Source organism: Cavia porcellus, unplaced genomic scaffold (genome assembly GCF_034190915.1).
Source record: "Cavia porcellus strain 051 isolate PalLab524CR breed Dunkin Hartley unplaced genomic scaffold, mCavPor4.1 scaffold_6, whole genome shotgun sequence".
In the NCBI taxonomy this organism is placed as follows: Eukaryota; Metazoa; Chordata; class Mammalia; order Rodentia; family Caviidae; genus Cavia; species Cavia porcellus.
Window position 1 is genome coordinate 64,213,218 of NW_026947489.1, and position 21,909 is coordinate 64,235,126.

General features: G+C 34.0%; 1 protein-coding gene across 1 annotated transcript in view; it reads left to right on the plus strand.

Annotated features, from left to right (window-relative positions):
* The window catches only part of Med13 (mediator complex subunit 13), a 98,490-nt gene that overhangs the window by 49,261 nt on the left and 27,320 nt on the right, over positions 1–21,909 (plus strand). Inside the window, exons 10-16 of the mRNA XM_063250879.1 lie at positions 7,580–7,793; positions 9,212–9,293; positions 12,549–12,670; positions 13,993–14,083; positions 14,219–14,433; positions 14,709–14,905; positions 15,791–16,707. Of these exons, the coding sequence (XP_063106949.1) occupies positions 7,580–7,793; positions 9,212–9,293; positions 12,549–12,670; positions 13,993–14,083; positions 14,219–14,433; positions 14,709–14,905; positions 15,791–16,707 (1,838 nt within the window). The remainder of the gene's footprint in view (positions 1–7,579; positions 7,794–9,211; positions 9,294–12,548; positions 12,671–13,992; positions 14,084–14,218; positions 14,434–14,708; positions 14,906–15,790; positions 16,708–21,909) is intronic.

Below are 21,909 nucleotides of genomic sequence, written 5' to 3' on the forward strand. Positions count from 1 at the left end.
GTTGGACTGTAGAATACTTTTCTGAGCATGGAAGACAAAGATCTTACTTAATAATCAGTGGATATCTTGACAGCAAATAATGTTTTGGAAGCAGGACTTCTTTTAGATAAAATAAAAATAAAGATAAAAAGAATTTAATCTTTCTGTGCTAAATATAATATAAAAGCCTAAGCCAGCCTCACAACATCCCTGAAACTGTTAGTGCTTCTTTACAAGTCTGTCCACACAGCAACTAAAGTGGTCATCGTATGATATATAACGCTACTCATTTGCTAAGCCCCTGTGATAATTTCCCTTTAGTCTGACAATAAACTCCCCTTCTATTTAAAACAGTAGGTTTGTGCCTATCTGGGATCTTCACCCTATTAGCTTCTTCTAGCTGTTCCTTCAAAAAGTCGAGTTCATGTCCCATGGCCTTTAGATTCATATTACAGAGAGCGGGAAACTGCTCACGTTTACCACTCAGTACTGATCAGAAGTTACCTCAGCAGGAGAGTTTTCCTGATCGTTCTGTCCAAACTCTTCTCTCTCTCTAATCATTGTCTGTCTTCTGTACTATTTTACAGTTGCTCCTTACTATATCTCATTAGCGGAAATTATGTATTTGTTAATAGCCTTTTCCTTACTAGAATATAAGTTTGCTGTGTGTGGTAATACCTGTCTGCAATCTCAGCACTCATCAGTCTAAGGCTGGAGAATCCCTGTGAGTTCAAGGCCAGTCTAGAAAATTTAAGTGAAACCGTATCTTTAAAAAAAAAAAAAAATTCTATGATTGCCAGTACTTAGTTTTATTTACTGCTGTATTCCCCTAGCATAAACACACATTACATCTCTAGAATAATAATAGGCACCGCGTAGAAATTCAACAAATGTTTGGATGAATAAAATGGCAGTGTCTTAAAATACTTTACTGTTTTACAACTTTTTTCCCTTAATATATGTAAAAGTAAGGGGGAGTACATATTGTTGATTTTAAGAATTTCTTGAGGTTTTGTAGACACAGTGTGTTCATAAGCTCTAAGAATTCTAGCCATAGCTTTAAATGAATGTATTGGCTCCTTACCTTAACCTTATTTGTTATGCAGCCTAACCTTAGAATCTTTTCTAAAATTATTTGACATTTTTCTCACTGAATAAGAATGAGAAACATAATATAGAAAAATAGCATGCAGAGTAGAATGGTGCTGAGTCATGATTATATAACTTTAAGGAAATGCAATGCAGCTATTTCTGCCCACCCCTCGCCATTATCTCCCCCCTTCCCTGCTCATAGAAAAGAAAGAACCATTATTGAATAAAAACTTTTTAAATTTTTTGGTCTAATTCTGTGTTTCATGTAAACATTGTTTTGCTTATGCTGTTACTATGATTTGTATTGTGACAATTCACTTTTAGATATAAACTTTATTTTTATAGGATAATAGAAATTATAAGTATCACCAAAGGTCAGTTATTAGAGGTCTTGTGTGATAGGACTGAAGAAATATTTATGGAATATATTAATGCAGTTCTATAGTTGAAAGGGTAAAAGGTTTTGTTTTTTTGGTTTTTTTTTCTTTTTGAGATAGTTGGTCTTGAATTCATAGGAATTCTCCTGCTCATCCTCTCATGTGCTAGGATTATAGGCATGTCTGGCTATATTTTGATGTTTTAATATCAGGGTTATTCTTCTTTTCCTGAAAATACTGTTTTTTTCCTGAAAATTGTTATTTCCTGAAAATATAATTTTTTTCATCTCCTCAGCCTTATCTCCAGGTTATATTTGGCAGTGTCTAAAGATACTTTAGTTTTCACAGTTGGAGTCATGCTGACTGTGATAGGTAGAGGCCAGAGATACTGTAACTATCAAAACAGTAGAGGCCAGAGATACTGTATCTTTACAATGCATGGAGAGTAGTCTTCCACATCAAAAAATTAGCCCAAAATGTCATTAGTGTCACAATTCATTAATGTATTCAGTAACTTTTAACAGAAACTTTGAATTGTGATATAATAATTACTAAATTGGATAGACAAAATGTGTTTAGTAATTAACTGCATTATGGAGATTTCTCCATACTATTTTAGGCTTCCTACACAGTAATAAAACACTTGACATGGTCTTCAGAGTCTTCATGGTCTTCATGCTGAAACATACCCTCACCCCCATAATGAAAAGGATCTTATTGGAAGAACTTCATAATTCATTATCTGCTATTAATAGATATCACAAGGATCAAAGGAATACTTAATTTAAAAAAAAAGAATTCTTAATCACCATATAGAAAATGACAGAACCAATAGGAACCAGATGTCTTTTGTCATTAAGGTATTGTGATTTAAGCAACATCCTTAAATTCTTTAGTTTCATTTATAGTTTTAAAGATGTAATATTATCACATAGTAGTGATAGTTATAAAAGGCCTAATTTTTTTTGAATAGTAATTTTATAAGTTGATGCTATCTAGTCATTGTAAATTTCTGTTACCTTGTGCTTTGAGGTTTTTTACTTATTTATTTGAAGTACTGGGTACCAAACCTGGAGCCTCATACATGCTGTGGAAGCATTTTATCACTGAGTTATATCTCCAGCTCTATTTATTTATTTGTTCAGATAGAGGGTCTTAATAGGTAGTACACACTAGCTTCAAACTTGGGACTGAATCCTTCACACCAGTCTGTTGCCACACCACCACCACCCTCCACTTTATTTTTTATATTTTGAGACAGGATCTTAACTAAATCACTAAATTGCCCAGGCCAGGCTGGAGTTCTTGACTCGTTGCCTTAGCAAGAGTACTGGAATTGCAGGCATGCACCACCATGCCTGGCTAAATGTTAGCAATTAATTTTAATGAAGTTACAGTGCTATTGCAAGTCCTAATAGTTTTCCCCTTAGGCTTGTCTTTCTTTTAAATTTCATATTATTCAAAGATACATAGTTTATCAAACTATCAAAATAAAACTGAAATTTCTATTTTGGTGCAAGATGCTATAAGGTATTATTGGGGCATAAAACAAATTTGGTCCTGACCCTTAATGAAATTTTAGACTAATGTAAAATAATATATTAAATTCTCATAGAAATATAAATAAAATACATCACAGGGATAAGGAACCACAGAGTGGGGAAATAATTTACTTCCATTTATGGAGATCCAGATGTTTGTGTAGTTTAGTATAGCTAAATTATAGGTGTACTGCTTGATAGTTTGATGTGTCCTACTGAGAAATGAGACCTGAAGAATGGGGTAAGGCCATTAGAATAGAATAGCAAAGTATTGCTTATAATTTTATGTGTATTTAAAATGATGCTGTTCTCATGGATCTCTTTTTCTAAGTAAAGAGAACAGTTTGGACACAATTGAACAACTCAGAAAAAGGTAATACAAGGCTCTCAGGAAATTAGAAATAGCAAGAATAAAGGACTCTGTGGATGTTACAGATTTTAAAATCTGTGCAATTAGTTGAATTGTAAAATAGAGAATGATGAGTTAATTTGAAGTTAATTTCCATGAACTGGAAAGAGTTACTAACTTTATGAGATGGAAAGTATATTAATTTCATGAATTGGAAAGATGAGGAAGAAACAGCCCTTCCTACTCATTTTAGCCTAAAGATTACCATACTTAAAATAATTTTTCAAGGCAGAAGTACATTGAAATAATTGTTTCTATACCTCATGAAGTAAAGTCTTGCTAAATAACTAAGGTCTGGATAAATAATAATATCCACTTACAATAACAAAGGAAAGCTTTATGAGTTTATACACAAAGATATTTAGATCGATTGCAAAGTTTTGAAACGACACCTGGATACAAGTATTGTGATACAGTACAAGTTTACGAGCTAAAGCACATGGCGTATTCATATATATATATATATATATATATATTTATATTTATATTTATATATACATAGATTTCAATTTATATGATCTTGAAGAAGCGGAGGTTCCGTTTCATCTGTGTCTTTTTCTATAACTTTAGTTTTGTGCATACTATGCATATGCTCTGCAAAAATATGAATTCATTTTGAAGTGCTTGAGAAGAGATTCCATTTGTGGGACATGTGTCTGAAGCTTAAGGGAGAAAATTCTTAATAACCCAGTTAGAGTAGATATAGAATGAAAAAGGCAAGAATACATCTAAAGAATCAGTTTCTTTATAATTTTGACTTTTGTAGATGTGTGCTTTAATAGAAAATTATGGTAGAAAAAATTATAACTTACTTATGTTAAATGAAAACCCATTTGCCATTTGGAATAAATAATTTTTCTATTGATCACTGTTGAAGGGTGATACTGTTTTCTTAACTGAATAAATGAAAGAAAGCGATATTCTTGATTTTTTTTTTTTTTTTTTTTTTTTTGTCTTTTTCGTTTTCATCGGTACCAGGGATCGAACTCATGACTGCCTGCTTGCAAGGCAGGCGCTTATGCCACTGAGCTAAATCCCCAGCCCCTATTCTTGGTTTTTCTAATCTGCAGTTTTTAGATAGTGAAATGATGATTACTTAACTAGTACAGAGTAATAGAATTCATCATTTTTAAGTACATGCCTTATTCTTAGACTTGCATGCATAGTAATTCAAGTGCTTAATTTTAGTTGAGTTTATTGTTTCTAAATTAATTTGCTCTTCTGATTTACATGGAAATCTTTCTAATCCTGAGTAGAGAAAGAACTGTGCTTGAGCATTTTTATTGTGTAGTCTGGATACATTAGGATAGCTTTAACTATAAAATTCCTCAGTGGAACTACAGTACTTGAATGTTACATTAGATCTGCCAGCTATTTAGATCTATCAGCTATTTTTGTTGTTTGCTACTAGGAATTGAACTCATAACCTTGTGGTTGGCAGCCAGGCAGTTAGGCCACTGAGCTACATACCTTGCCCTCTATCAGATATTTAGATCTATCAGATTCAGTGTACTGATGCATTATTAAAACATTATGTTTCAGGATAGTGTGTTGGGAAAGGGAGGAGAAAATAATGAAATTTAAATTTGGATTATATATACCTTTCTTCATGGTTGTACCTGATCTTTTAGTTAGCTTCATATCTAATTGAAACTATCCCTGTAGTGAAATGTTTTACTCTTATGTGAGAATTCCTTTTAGGAAGACTTAGATAGTAACAAAATGATAATTTGAGTTTTTATTTGGCAACTCAGAAATCCTAATTTTATACCTATTACTAGTTTTCAGTATTGGAGAATATAATGTAAATGATTATTTTAAAATTTATTGTAACGATATTATTGACTGCATTTGAAATCTTCACATCTCAATATTTTTTAGAATGATTTGATAAAATAACAAAGTTGTCTTTAAGAAATACATTTGAGGAGCTGGGGATTTAGCTCAGCGGCATAAGCACCTGCCTTGCAAGCAGGCGGTCGTGAGTTTGATCCCCGGTACCGATAAAAACGAAAAAGACAAAAAGAAAAAATATATATACATTATATTTGATTTACTCGATTTACTCATTTTTATCCTTACTAGACCCCTGTTAAATAGAATTAGTCCTTTTAATAATGTTGCTGTGCAGCACTTCAGCAGCTACTTATGGAAACAATACGGCAATTTTTGTGCTTGTCAGAGGACAACTTGATATGAAAAACAGAACTGTTTTATTTACCTATACACAGAATAATATCTTTCAGGCCGGAGAATTTCTGTATACTTTATTCCCTATGAAGAGCTGTTTAAATTTGAATACAAACCATCTATACCTTTACTTGTGACTTTGGTGAACCACTTGTTTTTGCATTAATTTCCACATCAAAGTTAGTCTACCTTCCACTTTCTGTCTTATTAGGCTGTTTTAAGTAAGAATGCAAAAGATCAAAAATACTATTTTACAGAGATTTACATTGTAATCAGTCGTTTTCAGCCAAAACTTAATTCAGATTATTCAGAAACATTTAGATGTAATGCCGTTTAACCTGTTTATAGGGAACAGGGTGCTGCTCAGTATTAGATATTAGTAAATAAGAGTAGGTATACCTGTCATTGAAAGACTTTGCAATCTAATAGCTTCATTACTCCCAAACCTTACGTAATTTTTTTCTAAATAATAAGAGCAATGAGCAGTGGTAGCAGTACTCTCTAATGCATATAAGTTATTCTTTCAAAGTAAAAGGTATTATATTTTAGAGTGACTAATGTGAAAGCATCTCAATCCTGTAGTGACTTTTTAGATTTCATGTACTCATTAGCCAATATTTTTGACTGTGTTATATGTGAGGCACTCTTTGGCATTTGAGAAAATTTAATGAACAAAGACAAGATCTCAGTTGGGCCTTTTTATTTTAATGAGAATAACAGCCAGTTATGAAGTTAGTGAATTTATATGTTAAAAGTTAGTGCTAAGGAAAAATAGAGTAGGATAAAGGGATAGTGCTTAACAGGCAGTTATGTTGCAGTTTTTTAATAAGGTAGTCATTCTCATATAAAAGGTGACATTTAGACAAAGATAGGGATATTTGGAGGAAGACTGTACCAAACACATAGAGAAGCAAGTAGGTACCACTTTTCCAATGACTTGAAACCTCTGCTTTTATTTTATTTTATTTATTTTTGAGACAGGGTAGTTCAGAAGGTAACTCACACTGTAAACCAAGGTGACCTTTAAACTCACAGCAATCCTCCTGCCTCAGTTCGCCAGCTCCTCACCTGTCTATAACTGAGAAAACTGTAATTTGAGAATCTTTTAAGTGTCATGCAAACCAAAAAGTAATCATTCTGTATTCATACTCTAGTCTTCAGGAATATAAAGCATAAGCATCCTTTTATTTGAAGATATTCAAGACTTAATGCTTTCCAGGGTTCTGTGGTATTGTGGTACAGATTAGTGTGCTGCGTCTTGTGGCTTCCCTCCTTTCCTAGATTTCAGCTTTCTCTGGTTTGTCATTTTCTATTTATCTTTCCAAATTCATTGTTGTGTTTTCCATTATTCTGTCCCTCCTTGTGACTTCATTAGCAAGGAAATATATTTTTTAGTTACTATATTTACCCAGAAGACTTGTAATACAAATACTCACTGTTCAATATGATTAGAAAACAGAACAAAACTGAGATGTTTGTACTGCTACTTCCTTTTGCCTCGTAAATACATCTTTCCAGTAGTTATTTTCATGAAATCCAAATCAGGCCTTCAAAAAATTAAAAATTTATGGCAGTAAGAAAAGGACATCACTGTCTATGTGTATTAATTATATAAAAGTATCCTGTTTTGCTATAAAGCATACACTTTAAGAGTCACTATTTCAGAAGAGTTTAGATTTGATAGCTCATTTCAGTGATTGGATTTGGGCAAGTTAGTATGCTTATTAAGAACAGAGTGAGTTACTGGAAGAGCATGGTTTGGTGGAAAGACGATATGGGTAAGAGACCTGGATTTAGTTTCATTTCTCTGTTACCAAATTTCAGACTTCAATACATCATATACTCTTTCTATATCTTGTTTTTTTCATTTGTAAAATGAAAGATTGCAGGTTAGGCTTAAATTTTTAAAATTTCATAATTATTTTTGAAAAAAATTTTACTTTCCTGGATAATAAGTATAATTAATTTTTGAATTTTATTTTTTAATGCAGGTTAATGGTGCAGTGTAAGAAACCTTTAAAAGTTTCTGATGAATTAGTACAGCAATATCAAATTAAAAACCAGTATATTTCAGCAGTAGCATCTGATGCAGAACAAGAACCTAAAATCGATCCATACGCATTTGTTGAAGGAGATGAAGAATTCCTTTTTCCTGATAAAAAAGATAGACAAAATAGTGAGAGAGAAGCTGGAAAAAAACATAAGGTAAGAGAAGTCACAGTAGATCATAAGAACACTGATGATTTTGTAGCACTGCTAGTAGCTATGTCATTAGTACCATCCATAACTCATTTTTCTCCTTTCATAATAGATTTAATCGTTTTAAATTAATTGTGTCTGTTTTTTAATAGGTTAAATCAGGCATACGAACACCTGTAATTAGTCTCTGATAATGAAAAAAATCTTCGTTATAATATTTCTGGATTGGGTAAAAATTGTTAACTTTTTTTTTGGTGGTACTGGGAATTGAACTCAAGATTTTGCTCTTGCCAAGCAGGTGCTTGTGTCACTAAACTACATTCCTGGCCTCTTCTGTTATAATTGAAATCAGCACACTTAGGTAGGCTGTTTTGTCACTGAGTTAAGAAATACACGTTAAGTTACCAGTTTGCAAAGATAAAATATATTCCAGTGAGTTTAACACTTTTATAATATTTTTGAATATTTTGTGATTTAGAACTTAAGTGTTGCTAAAAGTAAAAATTTCCATTAACAAAATTTGGGCCATAATATTTACCTGATTAAAAATTTAAAAATCAAGTATTTGAGGCTCTTCTAAGTAAAGAGAACTTGAAACCGTATTGCACACCTGTACTGCTTGCTAATTGGGAGGCTGAGGCCAGACTGTTACAAGTTGGAAGCTGGCATGGACAGTTTAGCTGAGATCTTGTCTCAAAACGATAAAAAGGGATGTAGAAGGCTGAGGCGGGAGGATTACAAGTTCAAGGCCAGCCTGGACAGCAAGACCTTACCTTAAAAATTTAATTAAAAATGAAACTTTATACTCCTTTGATTCAATCCCCAGTACCAAGAGAAAAAAAAGAAAATGTGTGTGTGTGTATAATATATACATATAATCTATATATGAACTGTGTGTTAGACAAGACTTGCTTTAAATACAAAATATGAAAATTGAAAACTAAAATTATGGAAATGATCCTATAATATGTTTACTGTAAAGAATACATTTCACAAAGTTTTACTTTGCTATGTGCAAGGCACTTAAAACTTTGTCCTTTTGTAAGTAAGAAAACAATAATAACTGGAAAGCTGAAGGTATAATAAAAAGAACACAGATTTGAAATTTTACAGGTGTAGGTTAAAATTACTGCTGCCACTAGTACCCATGATTCCTGGGCAGATTTCTTTAGAGTCAATCTTAATCTCAATCTCTCTCAAATGAGCATACTACCTACTTGTTAACTACAAAAATTGGTAATTCTACACATAGGATATTTAGCACAGTGCTTGACACATGCTACCTACTTGTTAACTACAAAAATTGGTAATTCTACACATAGGATATTTAGCACAGTGCTTGACACATAACAGTTCAAAAATGGACAGATTTTGGCTTTCCAAAGTTACATATTTTAGATTACTATGTAATATATTGTTTGCAGGTAGAAGATGGGACATCTAGTGTCACAGTCTTATCACATGAAGAAGATGCTATGTCATTATTTAGTTCCTCTGTTAAGCAAGGTAACACTTTTATTTCCTAATCAAAGTTAATGCATTTCAGAATTGTTCCTATAAACTGATCTGATATTGGTGAACTTTAAAATTTTTTGCATAATTCATATGGTTTATAGGATGAATTTACACGTTACTCATCAGGAAAATGCAAATTAAAACCACCGCGAAATATACCTCTCACATCTTTGAGTGATTGTTACCAAAAAAACAAAAGATAATAAGTGCTGTCAAGGATGGGGAGTAAAATAAACCTATGTTTAGGGTTGATAGGAATGTAAATTAGTACAATTTTAATAATTGTCCCGCGTGGAGTTTCCTAAAAAATTTAGAGATGGAACTACCATATGCTCTAACAACCTAACTACTGGGTACATATTCAAAGGGTTCAAAGGGTGGGAAATAAATATGTCAATAGTGATTACGGCATACTTGTGTTCATTTTGGAGTTAATCAGAGTACCGCAGGTACAGTGTCACCCTAAGGGTCCATTGAGGTATATGAATAAAGAAAACGTCACTTGTGTCACCAGTACATTGTCATTTGTTCTTGACATGTATTAATAAAAAGTTTTCTAAATTAATTGGGTAGTACTAGACAGAAAAAAGTAAACATATTTGAGATGGATGGATATACGTAATTTGTGGCAACATATATGAAGCTGGAGAACATTATGTTAAGTGAAATAAGCCAGGCACAGAAATAAATACTGAATGATCTCACTTGTATGTAAAATCTCAAAAAATGTAGCACATAGAACTGTGACTGTAGATTAGTGAAAGAGCACTGCTTAGCATGCCAGGGCCCTGGATTTGATCCCTAACACTACAACAAAGAAAAAGAAAAAAGAGAAAGTAAGAGAGGAAGGAGGGAAGGAAGAGGAAAAGAGAGAAGGAAGGAGGAAGGGAGGGAGTTCATCTCAGAAGTAGAGAATCAAATGTTGGTTACCAGAAGCTGAGGAGTGGGGGATTGGAGGGATATTGGTTAAAGGGCACAAAACTTCAGTTGGATGAATAGATTCAAGAGATTCTCATATATCATAGTCTCTACCTGGGCATGGTGGCGTGCGCTTTTAATCCCAGCACTCAGGAGGCTGAGGCAGTTGGATTGCTGCAAGTTTGAGGCCTGCCTGGGCTACAGAATGAGTTCAAAGCTATCCTGAACCAAACAGTGAAACCCTGCCTCAAAGACCAAAAAAGTGTCTGCCACATCTTATGATGGAGAGCATCATAAGTCAAACCCATCATAAATTGAAATAGTGCATGTCAAAACTGCTTTTGATATACCTACCAAACAGTTGCTTAGCCTAGCCTGCCTTAAATGTCTCAGAGCACTTAATGTTAGCCTACAGTTGAGCAAAATTACCTATCTCTAAACTCAATTTGTAATGAAATTATGAACATCTAATGTATTCTTTTCAAGATTTGTATCTGGTAAATACTGGCAAGAGAACACTGCAGAAAATTCAGTTGTTTCTATTCATTGCTGAGAGCTGCATCCTGCTCTCTGTGCTCAGCATTGTTTTTTTTTTTTTTTTTTTTGTCTTTTTCCTTTTTATCGGTACTGGGGATCGAACTCAGGCCTGCCTGCTTGCAAGGCAGGCGCTTATGCCGCTGAGCTAAATCCCCAGCCCCCTGTGCTCAGCATTGTAAGAATATTGTACCACATATTGCCAGCCCAGGAAAAGATCAAATCCAAAGCTTGGTAGTTTGTTACTGAATATAAATGAATTTTCACCCTGTTGTAAAGTTAAAACATCTAAATTGAACCTTTGATGTTAAGGACAATCTGTATTATGTTTGAAAATTGCTGAAAGTAGATGTGAAATGTTCTCACTTGCATGTATTAGCAGCTTGAGTTAGCCATTATAACACACACATCACATACACACATACACACACACACAGGTTCTTGAGCTGTGCTTGCTAGTGCATGCCTATAATCCTTGCACTTGGAGGCTGAGGCAGGAGGATTATGAGCTGTCAGCCAGTCTGATTTACATAGTGAAAACCTGTCTCAAAACTAAGAACAACAAAATTGAGTTCTTTGGGCTGTTTTCCTATCAATGAATATACAAAGTGCATAATTCTTTTCTTGTGCCTGTGGAATAGCATTCTCAGAATGTTGACCATGCTTAGGAGGAACTTTGGTTTTAAATAACTACCCTCGATGGTTTTTACATACTCTTAACATTTCAAAACTATGCCTCTAATGAATTTTTAGAACTGACACGCGGCTATACAGAGTAAGTGGCTTACCTTTCTGAAAGTGGAGGCTGTATCAGGTCAACTGATACATGAAGATTAATACTACAAATTGTTTTGTTTTTCTTCTGTGAGAAGTCAGGTTTCTTCCCCACAAACTGGCATTGGTACCCAAGTGAAGCTTAAATAAGCAAAGATAATATTTATCAATTATTTAAGTGGCACCAGGCAAAGCCCTTTAACCTTATTCCATCACATTGAATTCTAGGCACATGCTATTCTTGAATAGCAGAGAGGTTAAGCAGTATGCCAAGGATCATACTGTTAGTGGAGGAGCTGAGATTCAAGTTAATCGTACAACTGAAGAACTAGAACTATTATTGTTCTATCTTTTAATTGTAACAGTTGAACATTTTTAGGGGGTATGGTATATTTTAATATCACACTTATTGTTCAAATTGGCATGATTAGTAATTCCATCTTACATGTTTTTTTGGTTTTTTGTTTTTGTCTTTTTCCTTTTTATCGGTACCGGGGATCGAACTCACGACTGCCTGCTTGCAAGGCAGGCGCTTATGCTGCCGAGCTAAATCCCCAGCCCCCATCTTACATGTTTGAAGCCTTCAAGCTCCATTCTTACTGTTCTTCATAAAATATATACTAGGTTATTGTGAACTGTAGTCACTCCACTGTGTTGTAAACATAAGAATTTACTTATCTAACTTTTGGTATCTGTTACCACTCCATCCCCCCCAGTCACCACCTTTCCTATCAGCTAGTAAATACATGCACGGAGAGACAGCACAATATGAGGTCTATCGTCTTAGCAAGTATTGGAGTACAATACTATTATTATTATCTGTAGATAAAAAATCTAGAATTTGTGTTGTATAAATTACTTGTACATTGAAAAACCTCTCCCATTTTATACTTTAAATAAGAAATTACAATTTCTTGTTGTATAACCTTCTTACAGCCTAAGTTTTATAGTCAAAAAATAAATAATAAAATATTTGGTCATTAGTTGAGGTTTTATTTTATTTTTCTGACTGACATATAGATGCACCCCGTCCTAGTAGTCATGCCCGTCCTCCATCAACCAGTTTGATTTATGACTCAGATTTGGCTGTTTCTTACACTGACCTTGATAATCTCTTCAATTCTGATGAAGATGAACTAACAGTGAGTATCCCATTAATAATTAGGATTACATTTGTTTTCCTTTTTTTTTTTTAATAAGTTATTTATCTTTTGGAAGTGGTTTAAACACTGTTTTAGCTGCCAACAATAGGATATATTATAAAATATCAATAATCAATTTTTAAAAATTTAATCTTAATACAGTTTCCTATGTAAACTTTGAAGTGGCTTTTTATTTACCCTTTTGTTGTATATTTGAAACACATAGTGAAGAAGCTTACTTTGAGCTCTGCCATGTATTCTTTTTTCTAAAGTCCTTAGGAAACAGTTTTTTCTATTTTTTTGATCTGCTAGTTAAGAAATGACTCTGGAAATACTTCATGTAGGGAATATATCAATAATAACATTAAATTTATATGTCTTGTCAATTTCTTAATAAAAACCACTGCTTTTGAATTTGATACTCATCTATTATATGACAGATACACACCATAACAATGAATGAATAAAAAGTAATATTTAACCTTTAACAGTAATTTGCAGAGAAAGGTGAAAAGAAATTGAAACTTAAAATAAGAGTCCATAGACTATCAAGTCTCTGGCAAATTAATAAATTGGATTCCTATCAGAATATACACATGTACGTATGTATATATTTAAATACATCTCTGTATATGTATAATAAACATATATGTTGCAGGTTAGCATGTATAAATTAATGTAGTTTTTGTTAGGGCACTGCTCAGTAGGTGACTGTGTCCTTGAAAGCTTTGATCCATCTATATTTCATCTGCTGCCATTCATATCTGAGCTGTGGCGCTCTAAGGTAAAAAGGTTGTAGTCAGAGCTTAGTCTCTACATACATCACTTAAGTATCTAACAGAAGACATGGAATAAATGTCAGCTCTAAAAACATCAGTGATAAATTGAAGATGCTAAAACTTGGTTTGTTCAGCATATTAAAATTTATTTTCAGTTAGGGACCTTGTTGCTTTGTTATGAGGTCTACTTAATGGGATAAATGTCTTATGAGAATCTTTATTAAGAATCATTTTCAATGTTTATCGGTCTTTACTTTTTTAATAGGTTTTATGTTGCTGATTATTGTTTATGTGTGTTACAGAAGTATTGGTCGTTTTGAGGGGGTAATGTTTTCCTCTGTTAATTGGAAGGCTTGTTAAAAAAGCTATTTAGTGATTGTCTAGAATTTATATCTTTAAAACTATATATGGTATGTATTTGACTTTGTCACAGATTCAAAATACTACTTTTGATTAATGGGATTTACTTTTTAACTTACATCTGAGTGATTACTACTTTGAGATCACATTTGATTTCAGATAAATATGTGTTTTTTTAAATAGCCTGGATCTAAAAAATCAGTGACTGGATCAGATGATAAAGCCAACTGCAAAGAATCAAAGACAGGAAATCTGGATCCGTTATCTTGCATAAGTAAGCTTCTCAAAATTCTGTGCTGTAGTTAAATTTGCAAACTTTAAATCTCAACAAACTCCCCACTCCCTTTGTTGTAAAAATAGATTCACCTCTTTTTTAGTCTTATGTTAAAATGTGTTTTATTAAATATAGGCACTGCAGATCTTCATAAAATGTATCCTACACCACCATCATTGGAACAACATATTATGGGATTTTCCCCAATGAATGTGAATAATAAAGACTATGGTAGTATGGATACTACACCTGGAGGAACTGTTCTAGAAGGAAATAGTTCTAGTATAGGAGCACAGTTCAGAATTGAAGTTGATGAAGGGTTTTGTAGCCCCAAACCTTCTGAAATTAAAGTAAGTATTTTATTTTTCTAGAAAAATAACTTCCTGTAATTTTCTTATACAGCTTGTTTGCTACCTTATTTTAAAAAATCCTCTGACAGTGATTTTAGTTTTGTAGCTAACTAATTTGAGGACTCTGTTGTGGTGACACTAATAATACATTTAAGAATAGAATAATATTTACATTTTCCTCTATTTAAAGAGAAAAATGGATACAGTCAGCTTGAGTTTTTTATTTTTGTCCTCAGAACATAATACACTGAAAGTCCATGCTCTTTATATTGTAGGATTTTTCTTATGTTTATAAGCCTGAAAACTGTCAAGTTCTAGTGGGATGTTCCATGTTTGCACCTCTAAAATCTCTACCAAGCCAATGTCTGCCCCCTATCAAGTTGCCAGAAGATTGTGTTTACCGCCAGAGTTGGACTGTTGGAAAATTGGAATTACTTCCTTCAGGGTCTACAATGCCATTTATCAAAGAAGGGTATGATTTTTGTTTTTATTATAGTGTATGAATTCTTATTAGGTTTAATTTTTTTTTCCATAAAAGTATGTAGTATGCTGGGAAAAGAATATTAGCTTTTGAAATTTTTAAAATTGTGTTTGATTATAAAATGGTGACATAAACTATTAGGACAATATGACCATTATGTTTTTGCCTTTTTGACTTCAGAAGCACCTTTCCTTTTGGTCTGTGAATCTAAATCATTCTTATTTGTATACATATCATGTTTTTCACACTTTTCACATTTTAACATGTAACTTGGAGTTTCTTACAATTGGTAACATCTTAAAATTACTTTTGTTTCTTTTTACAGATCAGCATCTCTGAAATCAAATTTTTATAATCACTGAAATCTTTGAAATGTGAATATTTATAGTATAAAAATTTATAGATAGTAAATGTGGATGTCTAGTGTGGATACATGTATATGGATTTCATTTATGATTCTGGAACAAAAGCTGGGCTTAGTGGCACGTGGCTATAATTCCAGCTGCTTGGGAGGTTGAGGCAGAAAAATTAGAATTTCAAGGCCATCCTGGACAACTTCACATGACTCTGTCTTAACACAGAAAGGACTCACAGGATGTGTAGCTCAGTGGTAGAGTGTCCCTGTGTTCAATCCCTAGTACCAGGGGTAAAAAAAAAAACGGATCTACTTAGTTGATTGATTTGATCCTTAGTCTCCAACAATCATCAGATAAGACCTAGTAACAAGTCTTAATTGTACTTACAAATTTTGTACTAATTTTACCACAATTTTTAATGTAACTGAAAAACACTTCGGACATTTTTCTTCTATTTCACATTATTAATGTGTTTCTTTATGTATGTATTTGATTTTCTTTCTTACCCTGGCAACAATAGTGATGGAAGTAATATGGATCAAGAATATGGACCTGCTTATACTCCTCAAACCCATACTTCTTTTGGGATGCCTCCTAGCAGCGCACCTCCTAGTAACAGTGGAGCAGGAATTCTTCCTTCTCCATCCACCCCTAGGTTTCCGACTCCAAGGACTCCAAGGACTCCTCGAACTCCTCGTGGAGCTGGTGGACCTGCAAGTGCTCAAGGTTCAGTCAAATATGAAAACTCAGACTTGTATTCACCAGCTTCCACGCCCTCTACATGTAGACCCCTTAATTCTGTTGAACCTGCAACTATTCCTTCCATCCCTGAAGCACACAGTCTTTATGTAAACCTCATTCTTTCAGAATCAGTTATGAATTTGTTTAAAGACTGTAACTTTGATAGTTGCTGTATCTGTGTCTGCAACATGAATATCAAGGGTGCCGATGTTGGAGTTTACATTCCAGATCCAACACAGGAAGCACAGTATAGATGTACCTGCGGCTTCAGTGCTGTCATGAACAGAAAATTTGGAAACAATTCAGGATTATTTCTTGAAGATGAACTAGATATCATAGGACGCAACACAGACTTTGGCAAAGAAGCAGAAAAACGTTTTGAAGCTCTCAGGGCTACCTCTGCTGAACATATTAATGGAGGTCTAAAGGAATCAGAAAAACTGCCTGATGAATTGATATTATTGCTACAAGATCAGTGTACTAATTTATTTTCACCCTTTGGAGTATCAGACCAAGATCCTTTTCCCAAAATTGGTGTAATTAGCAATTGGGTACGTGTCGAAGAGCGGGACTGTTGCAATGACTGCTATCTTGCATTAGAACATGGGCGTCAGTTCATGGATAATATGTCAGGGGGAAAAGTTGATGAAGCACTTGTGAAAAACTCATGCTTACATCCCTGGTCTAAGAGAAATGGTAAGTGTGTTAATGAAACAAGTTTTGTTTATTTTCCCTGCATTATATAATTCCTTTTGTTTCTTAGGAGAGAAGTATTAAAAGGCAGTTTCCTGTGCAGCTAATAGAGACTCTTAAACTTGGACTTAACATTTAAGGATGAATTTTTAGAGGAGATATCTTAGCTAGTTTAGTTTAATTTCACCAATAAAAATACTGTTATTGGGGCTGGGGATTTAGCTCAGCGGCATAAACGCCTGCCTTGCAAGCGTGCAGTCATGAGTTCGATCCCTGGTACAAATAAAAAAAAAATACTGTTATTATAAATCAGTAGTTATGTGGGAATGTAAAAGGTTCTTCACAATATTAATTAGCAATATTATAAAATTAAAAATATTAATTAGCGTAAAATTACTTGTCTGCTGTATTCAGCAACCTTTTTCTCATTATTTATTGACCACCTTCTGTGTATTTGGTAATATTGTAGAATCACTGTTAAACAAAGCAGAATATTCCCATATTTTCTGTCCTTTTGGGGCCTATAATTTAATGGAAGAGACACACACATACACCAAAACACAAGTAATTACATAATGGAGATAAGGATTTTGAAGAAAACTAAGCAAATACAGGTGTGGTGACATTTGCTGTAATCTCAGCACTATAGGAAGCTGAGGATCACAAGTTGGAACTCAGTCTGGACAACTAATGATGATAAGACCCCATCTCAGATTTTTAAAAGAGAAGGAATGGAAACTGGGAATGTAGCTCACTGCAAAGAAAAGGCTCTGAGTTCATTCCCCACTACAGAGAAGGTTGGGAAGGTGACTAAGCAGGGCAAAAAAGTAGAAAAATAATTGTGCCTTTTAGCTGTACGTCAGAAAAGGAAAGCATTTAGTTAAGCAAAAGCTTTTGTTTTACATTAAGTGGGAGGATATGAGCTATATGGTTAACCCAGGGAAGTGTGTTACGGGCAATACAAGGTACAGAAAGCTTGAAGGGATAGTGTGCTTTATATGTTTAGGAAACATGAAGGGAGGAGTTTGGGAGTGCAGCTGTTGTGGTGAAATGGTATGAAATGAAGCCTGGGATCTGTTCAAGCACCAAAATCATGTCTAGTTTTATAGATCATGTAATGCCTCTGTAGTGCATTCTAAATGGTTGTGGAAAGCTGTTAAGCAGTTGTGAGCAGAAAAGTTACATGAGGGGCTGGGGATTTAGCTCAGCGGCATAAGCGCCTGCCTTGCAAGCAGCCAGTCGTGAGTTCGATCCCCGGTACCGATAAAAAACGAAAAAGACCAAAAAAAAAAAAAAAAAAAGAAAAGAAAAGTTACATGATCTTGTTTTCTGTTTATTTTGTGAAAGATCGTTGACTATTGTGTGAAAGATGGTAGTAAAGGTGAGAGTAGAAGGAAATAGATTAGTTGGAAGGCAGTTGCTGTAGCTCAGGTGAAAGATGATGACTGTTTGGTCATAGTCAGAAACAGTAATGTAGCGGTTATAGTACATTTGGGAAACAGCTTTTGAAAGATTGACTAGGCATCAGAGTAGCTTCAGCGGCTGAGTGAGTGGTGGGGATAACTATAGAGAGAGAAGACACTGGTGGAGCAGCTAAGTATTTATACATTTAGAAATAGGAGCTTTAAATTTAGAGAAGTAATTGGGTCTGGAGAATAATTTTTTTCTCTTTCAAATTCATTTTATTTCAAAAAAAAATTTAAAAACATAACAGTAGGGACAGTGATGGTACATACATTGCACATTGTCATCCCCAAAGAATAACCATTTTGTATGTGTGTGACTTATCAATACTAAACACTGCCCAGTAACCTCTCCCACCAAAAAAACACACAAAAAAAACCCCAAAGCTAATGCAGCTCAATGAAAGAAGGGTGACTTACAGAAGAGTCTAAGAATGGAACTGACATTTAGAGGTACAAAATAAGAAAAGGATCCAGATAAGGAAACTGTAATGTCCTTAAGTTTGAGAAGTATTCAAAGAAGGAGATTGATTAGTCTGTTTTGAGATTTTTGTGATAGTTGGGTGTGGTGGTGTACTGCTGTAATCTGAGCACTTGCAAGACTTAAGCAGGAGGATTACAGCGAGTTTCAGGTCAGCATGGACCACATAGTGAGTTCAAGGCCAGCTTGTATTACACAGCGAGACTGTCTCAAAACAAATTTCAAATAACTGTGATATATCAGATGATAGGACCATTACATCTGACTACACAGAGTTGATGGTAATCTTGATAAGAAATTTCAGTCTGATTAGAGTGGGTTCAGGAGAGAATAAGAATGAGAAGCAAATTTAAACTATTGGGGACATTTTGTTACAAATAGAGAAATTAAATGGTAAAATTCAAAGGGTTGTAGTTTTAAAGGTACATTGACAGTGACCCTATTTAGAGAAAAATTTTAAATATTCGAGTAATAATTACATGTATTTGAGAATATTGTGATCTTTTGATTTATATATATACATTGTATGGAGATTAAATCAATCTAGATTATCCAGCTCTTTATTTTTTATGGTATGAGCATTTAAAAATTTCTCTTTTAAAGCAAAACTAGATTGAACCTATGATCAATCTTTGTACTCTGATATTGAGGCAGAGTCTTGCTAAGTTACTAAATAGTGAGCCTTTTACTGCAGCTCTCACAGTGCTGGGATTACAGGTGTGTTCTACCAAGCACAGTTTAAAATCTACTCTTTTAAGTGCTTTGGAAATATCGGTTGCATTATGATTAACTATTTTCACCTGGCTGTCCAATGGATCTCTAAAACTTAATCCTTCTGTCTGAACTTTGGTCCATATCTCTTCTTTTTTCCATTCCCACTTTATTACATAGAGAGAAAATATTAATACAGAATTCAGTGTAAGAGCAAAGCCACTGAATAAGTGAGAGGCAATAGACTCCACTGTAGAAGTAGAGGACGAATTAGACCCTTAGATAGGAACTTGCTCCTATAGCAAAGAGAGGCATAGTTTCTTGGAAGAAGAGGGGAAGTAAAAAATTTCCTGTGGCTGTTTTTATAGTTGATGATGGAGGGAATAATGCTTGACTAAAAAGAGAATAAAAATTAATTCATAGGATAGTGATTTCTAAAGTTCTAGTTTCTCAGATTAGTAGGTTCAAACATTACCTGCAAACTTGTTAGAAGCCCACATTCTCAAGCTTAGTGTGGTGGTGCACACCTCTATTTCAGTGCTCTGGAGGCTGAGCAGGATGATCGCAAGTTTGAAGTGATCCTGGAACACATAGTAAGACCTTTTCTCAAAAAAGAGAAGAGAAACAAAGTTTTCACATTCTCTACCAGACCTTCTAAAATCAAACAGGGTAGGAATTCAGTTCTTCTACTCACTAACAGTATGGTAGACAAATTGACTTAATATCTTGGTGTCTTCTTCTGTATTAATGAAGTAAAACTAGTTAGCATTGGCATTATTTACACGGTTAAGATCTAATGACTTAGTCCATATTAAGCATAGTAAAGCTGGGGATATAACTCAGTGGCACAGTGCCTGTCTGGCAAGTATGAGTCCTAAGTTCGATTTCCAATACTGGTGGGGGAAGCATAGTAACTTTATTTGGTCCTGTGTCACTTGCTCAATTCAATCATTTTTGGATCGCTACAAAACAACAGGCATAGTATATAGATATCTCATCTTAAATTGTTTGTAAACTGGAGAACTATAATGAGTGTGAAAACTATAATGAAAGTGAAAATAATCCACAGACTCTTTGATAGAATACATAATTATACTAGAACAGATGGACTGTTACATAAATTCTGAAAACAATACTTTTAACAAATGAATTTAGTAATAGTAATTCAGGGTGAAGAGAGAATAAATCTCAGAAGATTACATGCATTATGTATATGCGTTGAACCTAGTGCTTTCACACTGAGTTATATCCCTACCCGTTTCAATTTTCTTTTGAGATAGTCTCTTGCTAGGTTGATTGAATTGCCCAGGTTGTGTTCAAACTTTCTGCTCCTCCTGCTTCAGCCTCCCAGAATGCTAGGAACATATGCCACTATTCCCAGATCAGTAATGTATACAGAATCCACCAAAAAAAAAAAAAAAAAAAAAATATATATATATATATATACACATACATACACACACTTCAGGAAAGAAAAACGTGTATAAATATTTTAATACTAGATTTATTGAGACATCATGAGATTAATATGTTAACCTTAGCACCTCTTGTAACTACAGAGGCCTAAAGTGCTGGCCATTAGCTTTGAGACATTTATTAATGTAGCATATTGTTGTTTGGGTAACTTTGGTCATTGATATTGCTGCATGTGCATTTTTAGTTTATTCTCTAAGAGACAGCACTGTAATTGGGTTTCTGCAATATACAATGTCCTCTAGGGTTCCCCCATACAATGGTAACACCATCTGTTGAAAAAACATCATACTGGTTTTCTTTTCCTAAAAGGTACGTACCTTTTTTGCGGGGGCGGGGGGGGGTGTTAGGGGAGTGTTGGACTCTGTATATGCATTTTTTTGAGGCAGGAGCTTGCTGAGTTGCCCAGGGTATGCTAGAACTTGCTACTCTCCTGCCTTAGATTACAGGTATGTGTCACCATACCCAACTGGCAGTTTCTTGCTTTGTGTGAAACTGGAGTGGATATTTGTTTTTATTACTTAGGTAGACTTGCTGGGTCACGTAACTCTTAATGTTTTGAGGAATTTATAACCATATTACATTCATTCCCATCAGCAATACTTGAGGGAAATTTTAACAAATCCTCATCAACATTTGTCATTTTATATCTTTTATTGTAGTCATCTTAATGGGTATGATGTATCTTATGGTCTTGATTTTCATTTCTCTAATAAACAGTAATGCTGAGAATCTCTTTTATATACTTAATGTCTATTTTTATGTTTTCTTTGGTGATAACTTCTTTGCTTACATTTTTAAATTAAACCTTTTCATTGCATTTAGAAGTTGTTCTATACTCTGGATAAAAATCCTTTATCAGACATATGATTTGCAACTATTTTATTTCTGGGATTGTTGTTTTACACTCCCCCCCTCTACCCCACTGTACTGGAGAATTAAGCCTAGGGCCTTTGCACTGAGCTATATTCTCAGCCCTTCTTATTTATTGTTTTACGTTGACTGACTGACTGAGACAGAGTCTTGCTAAATCACTAAGTTGTCCGAGTTGGGCTTCAAATTGTGATCCTCCTCCTG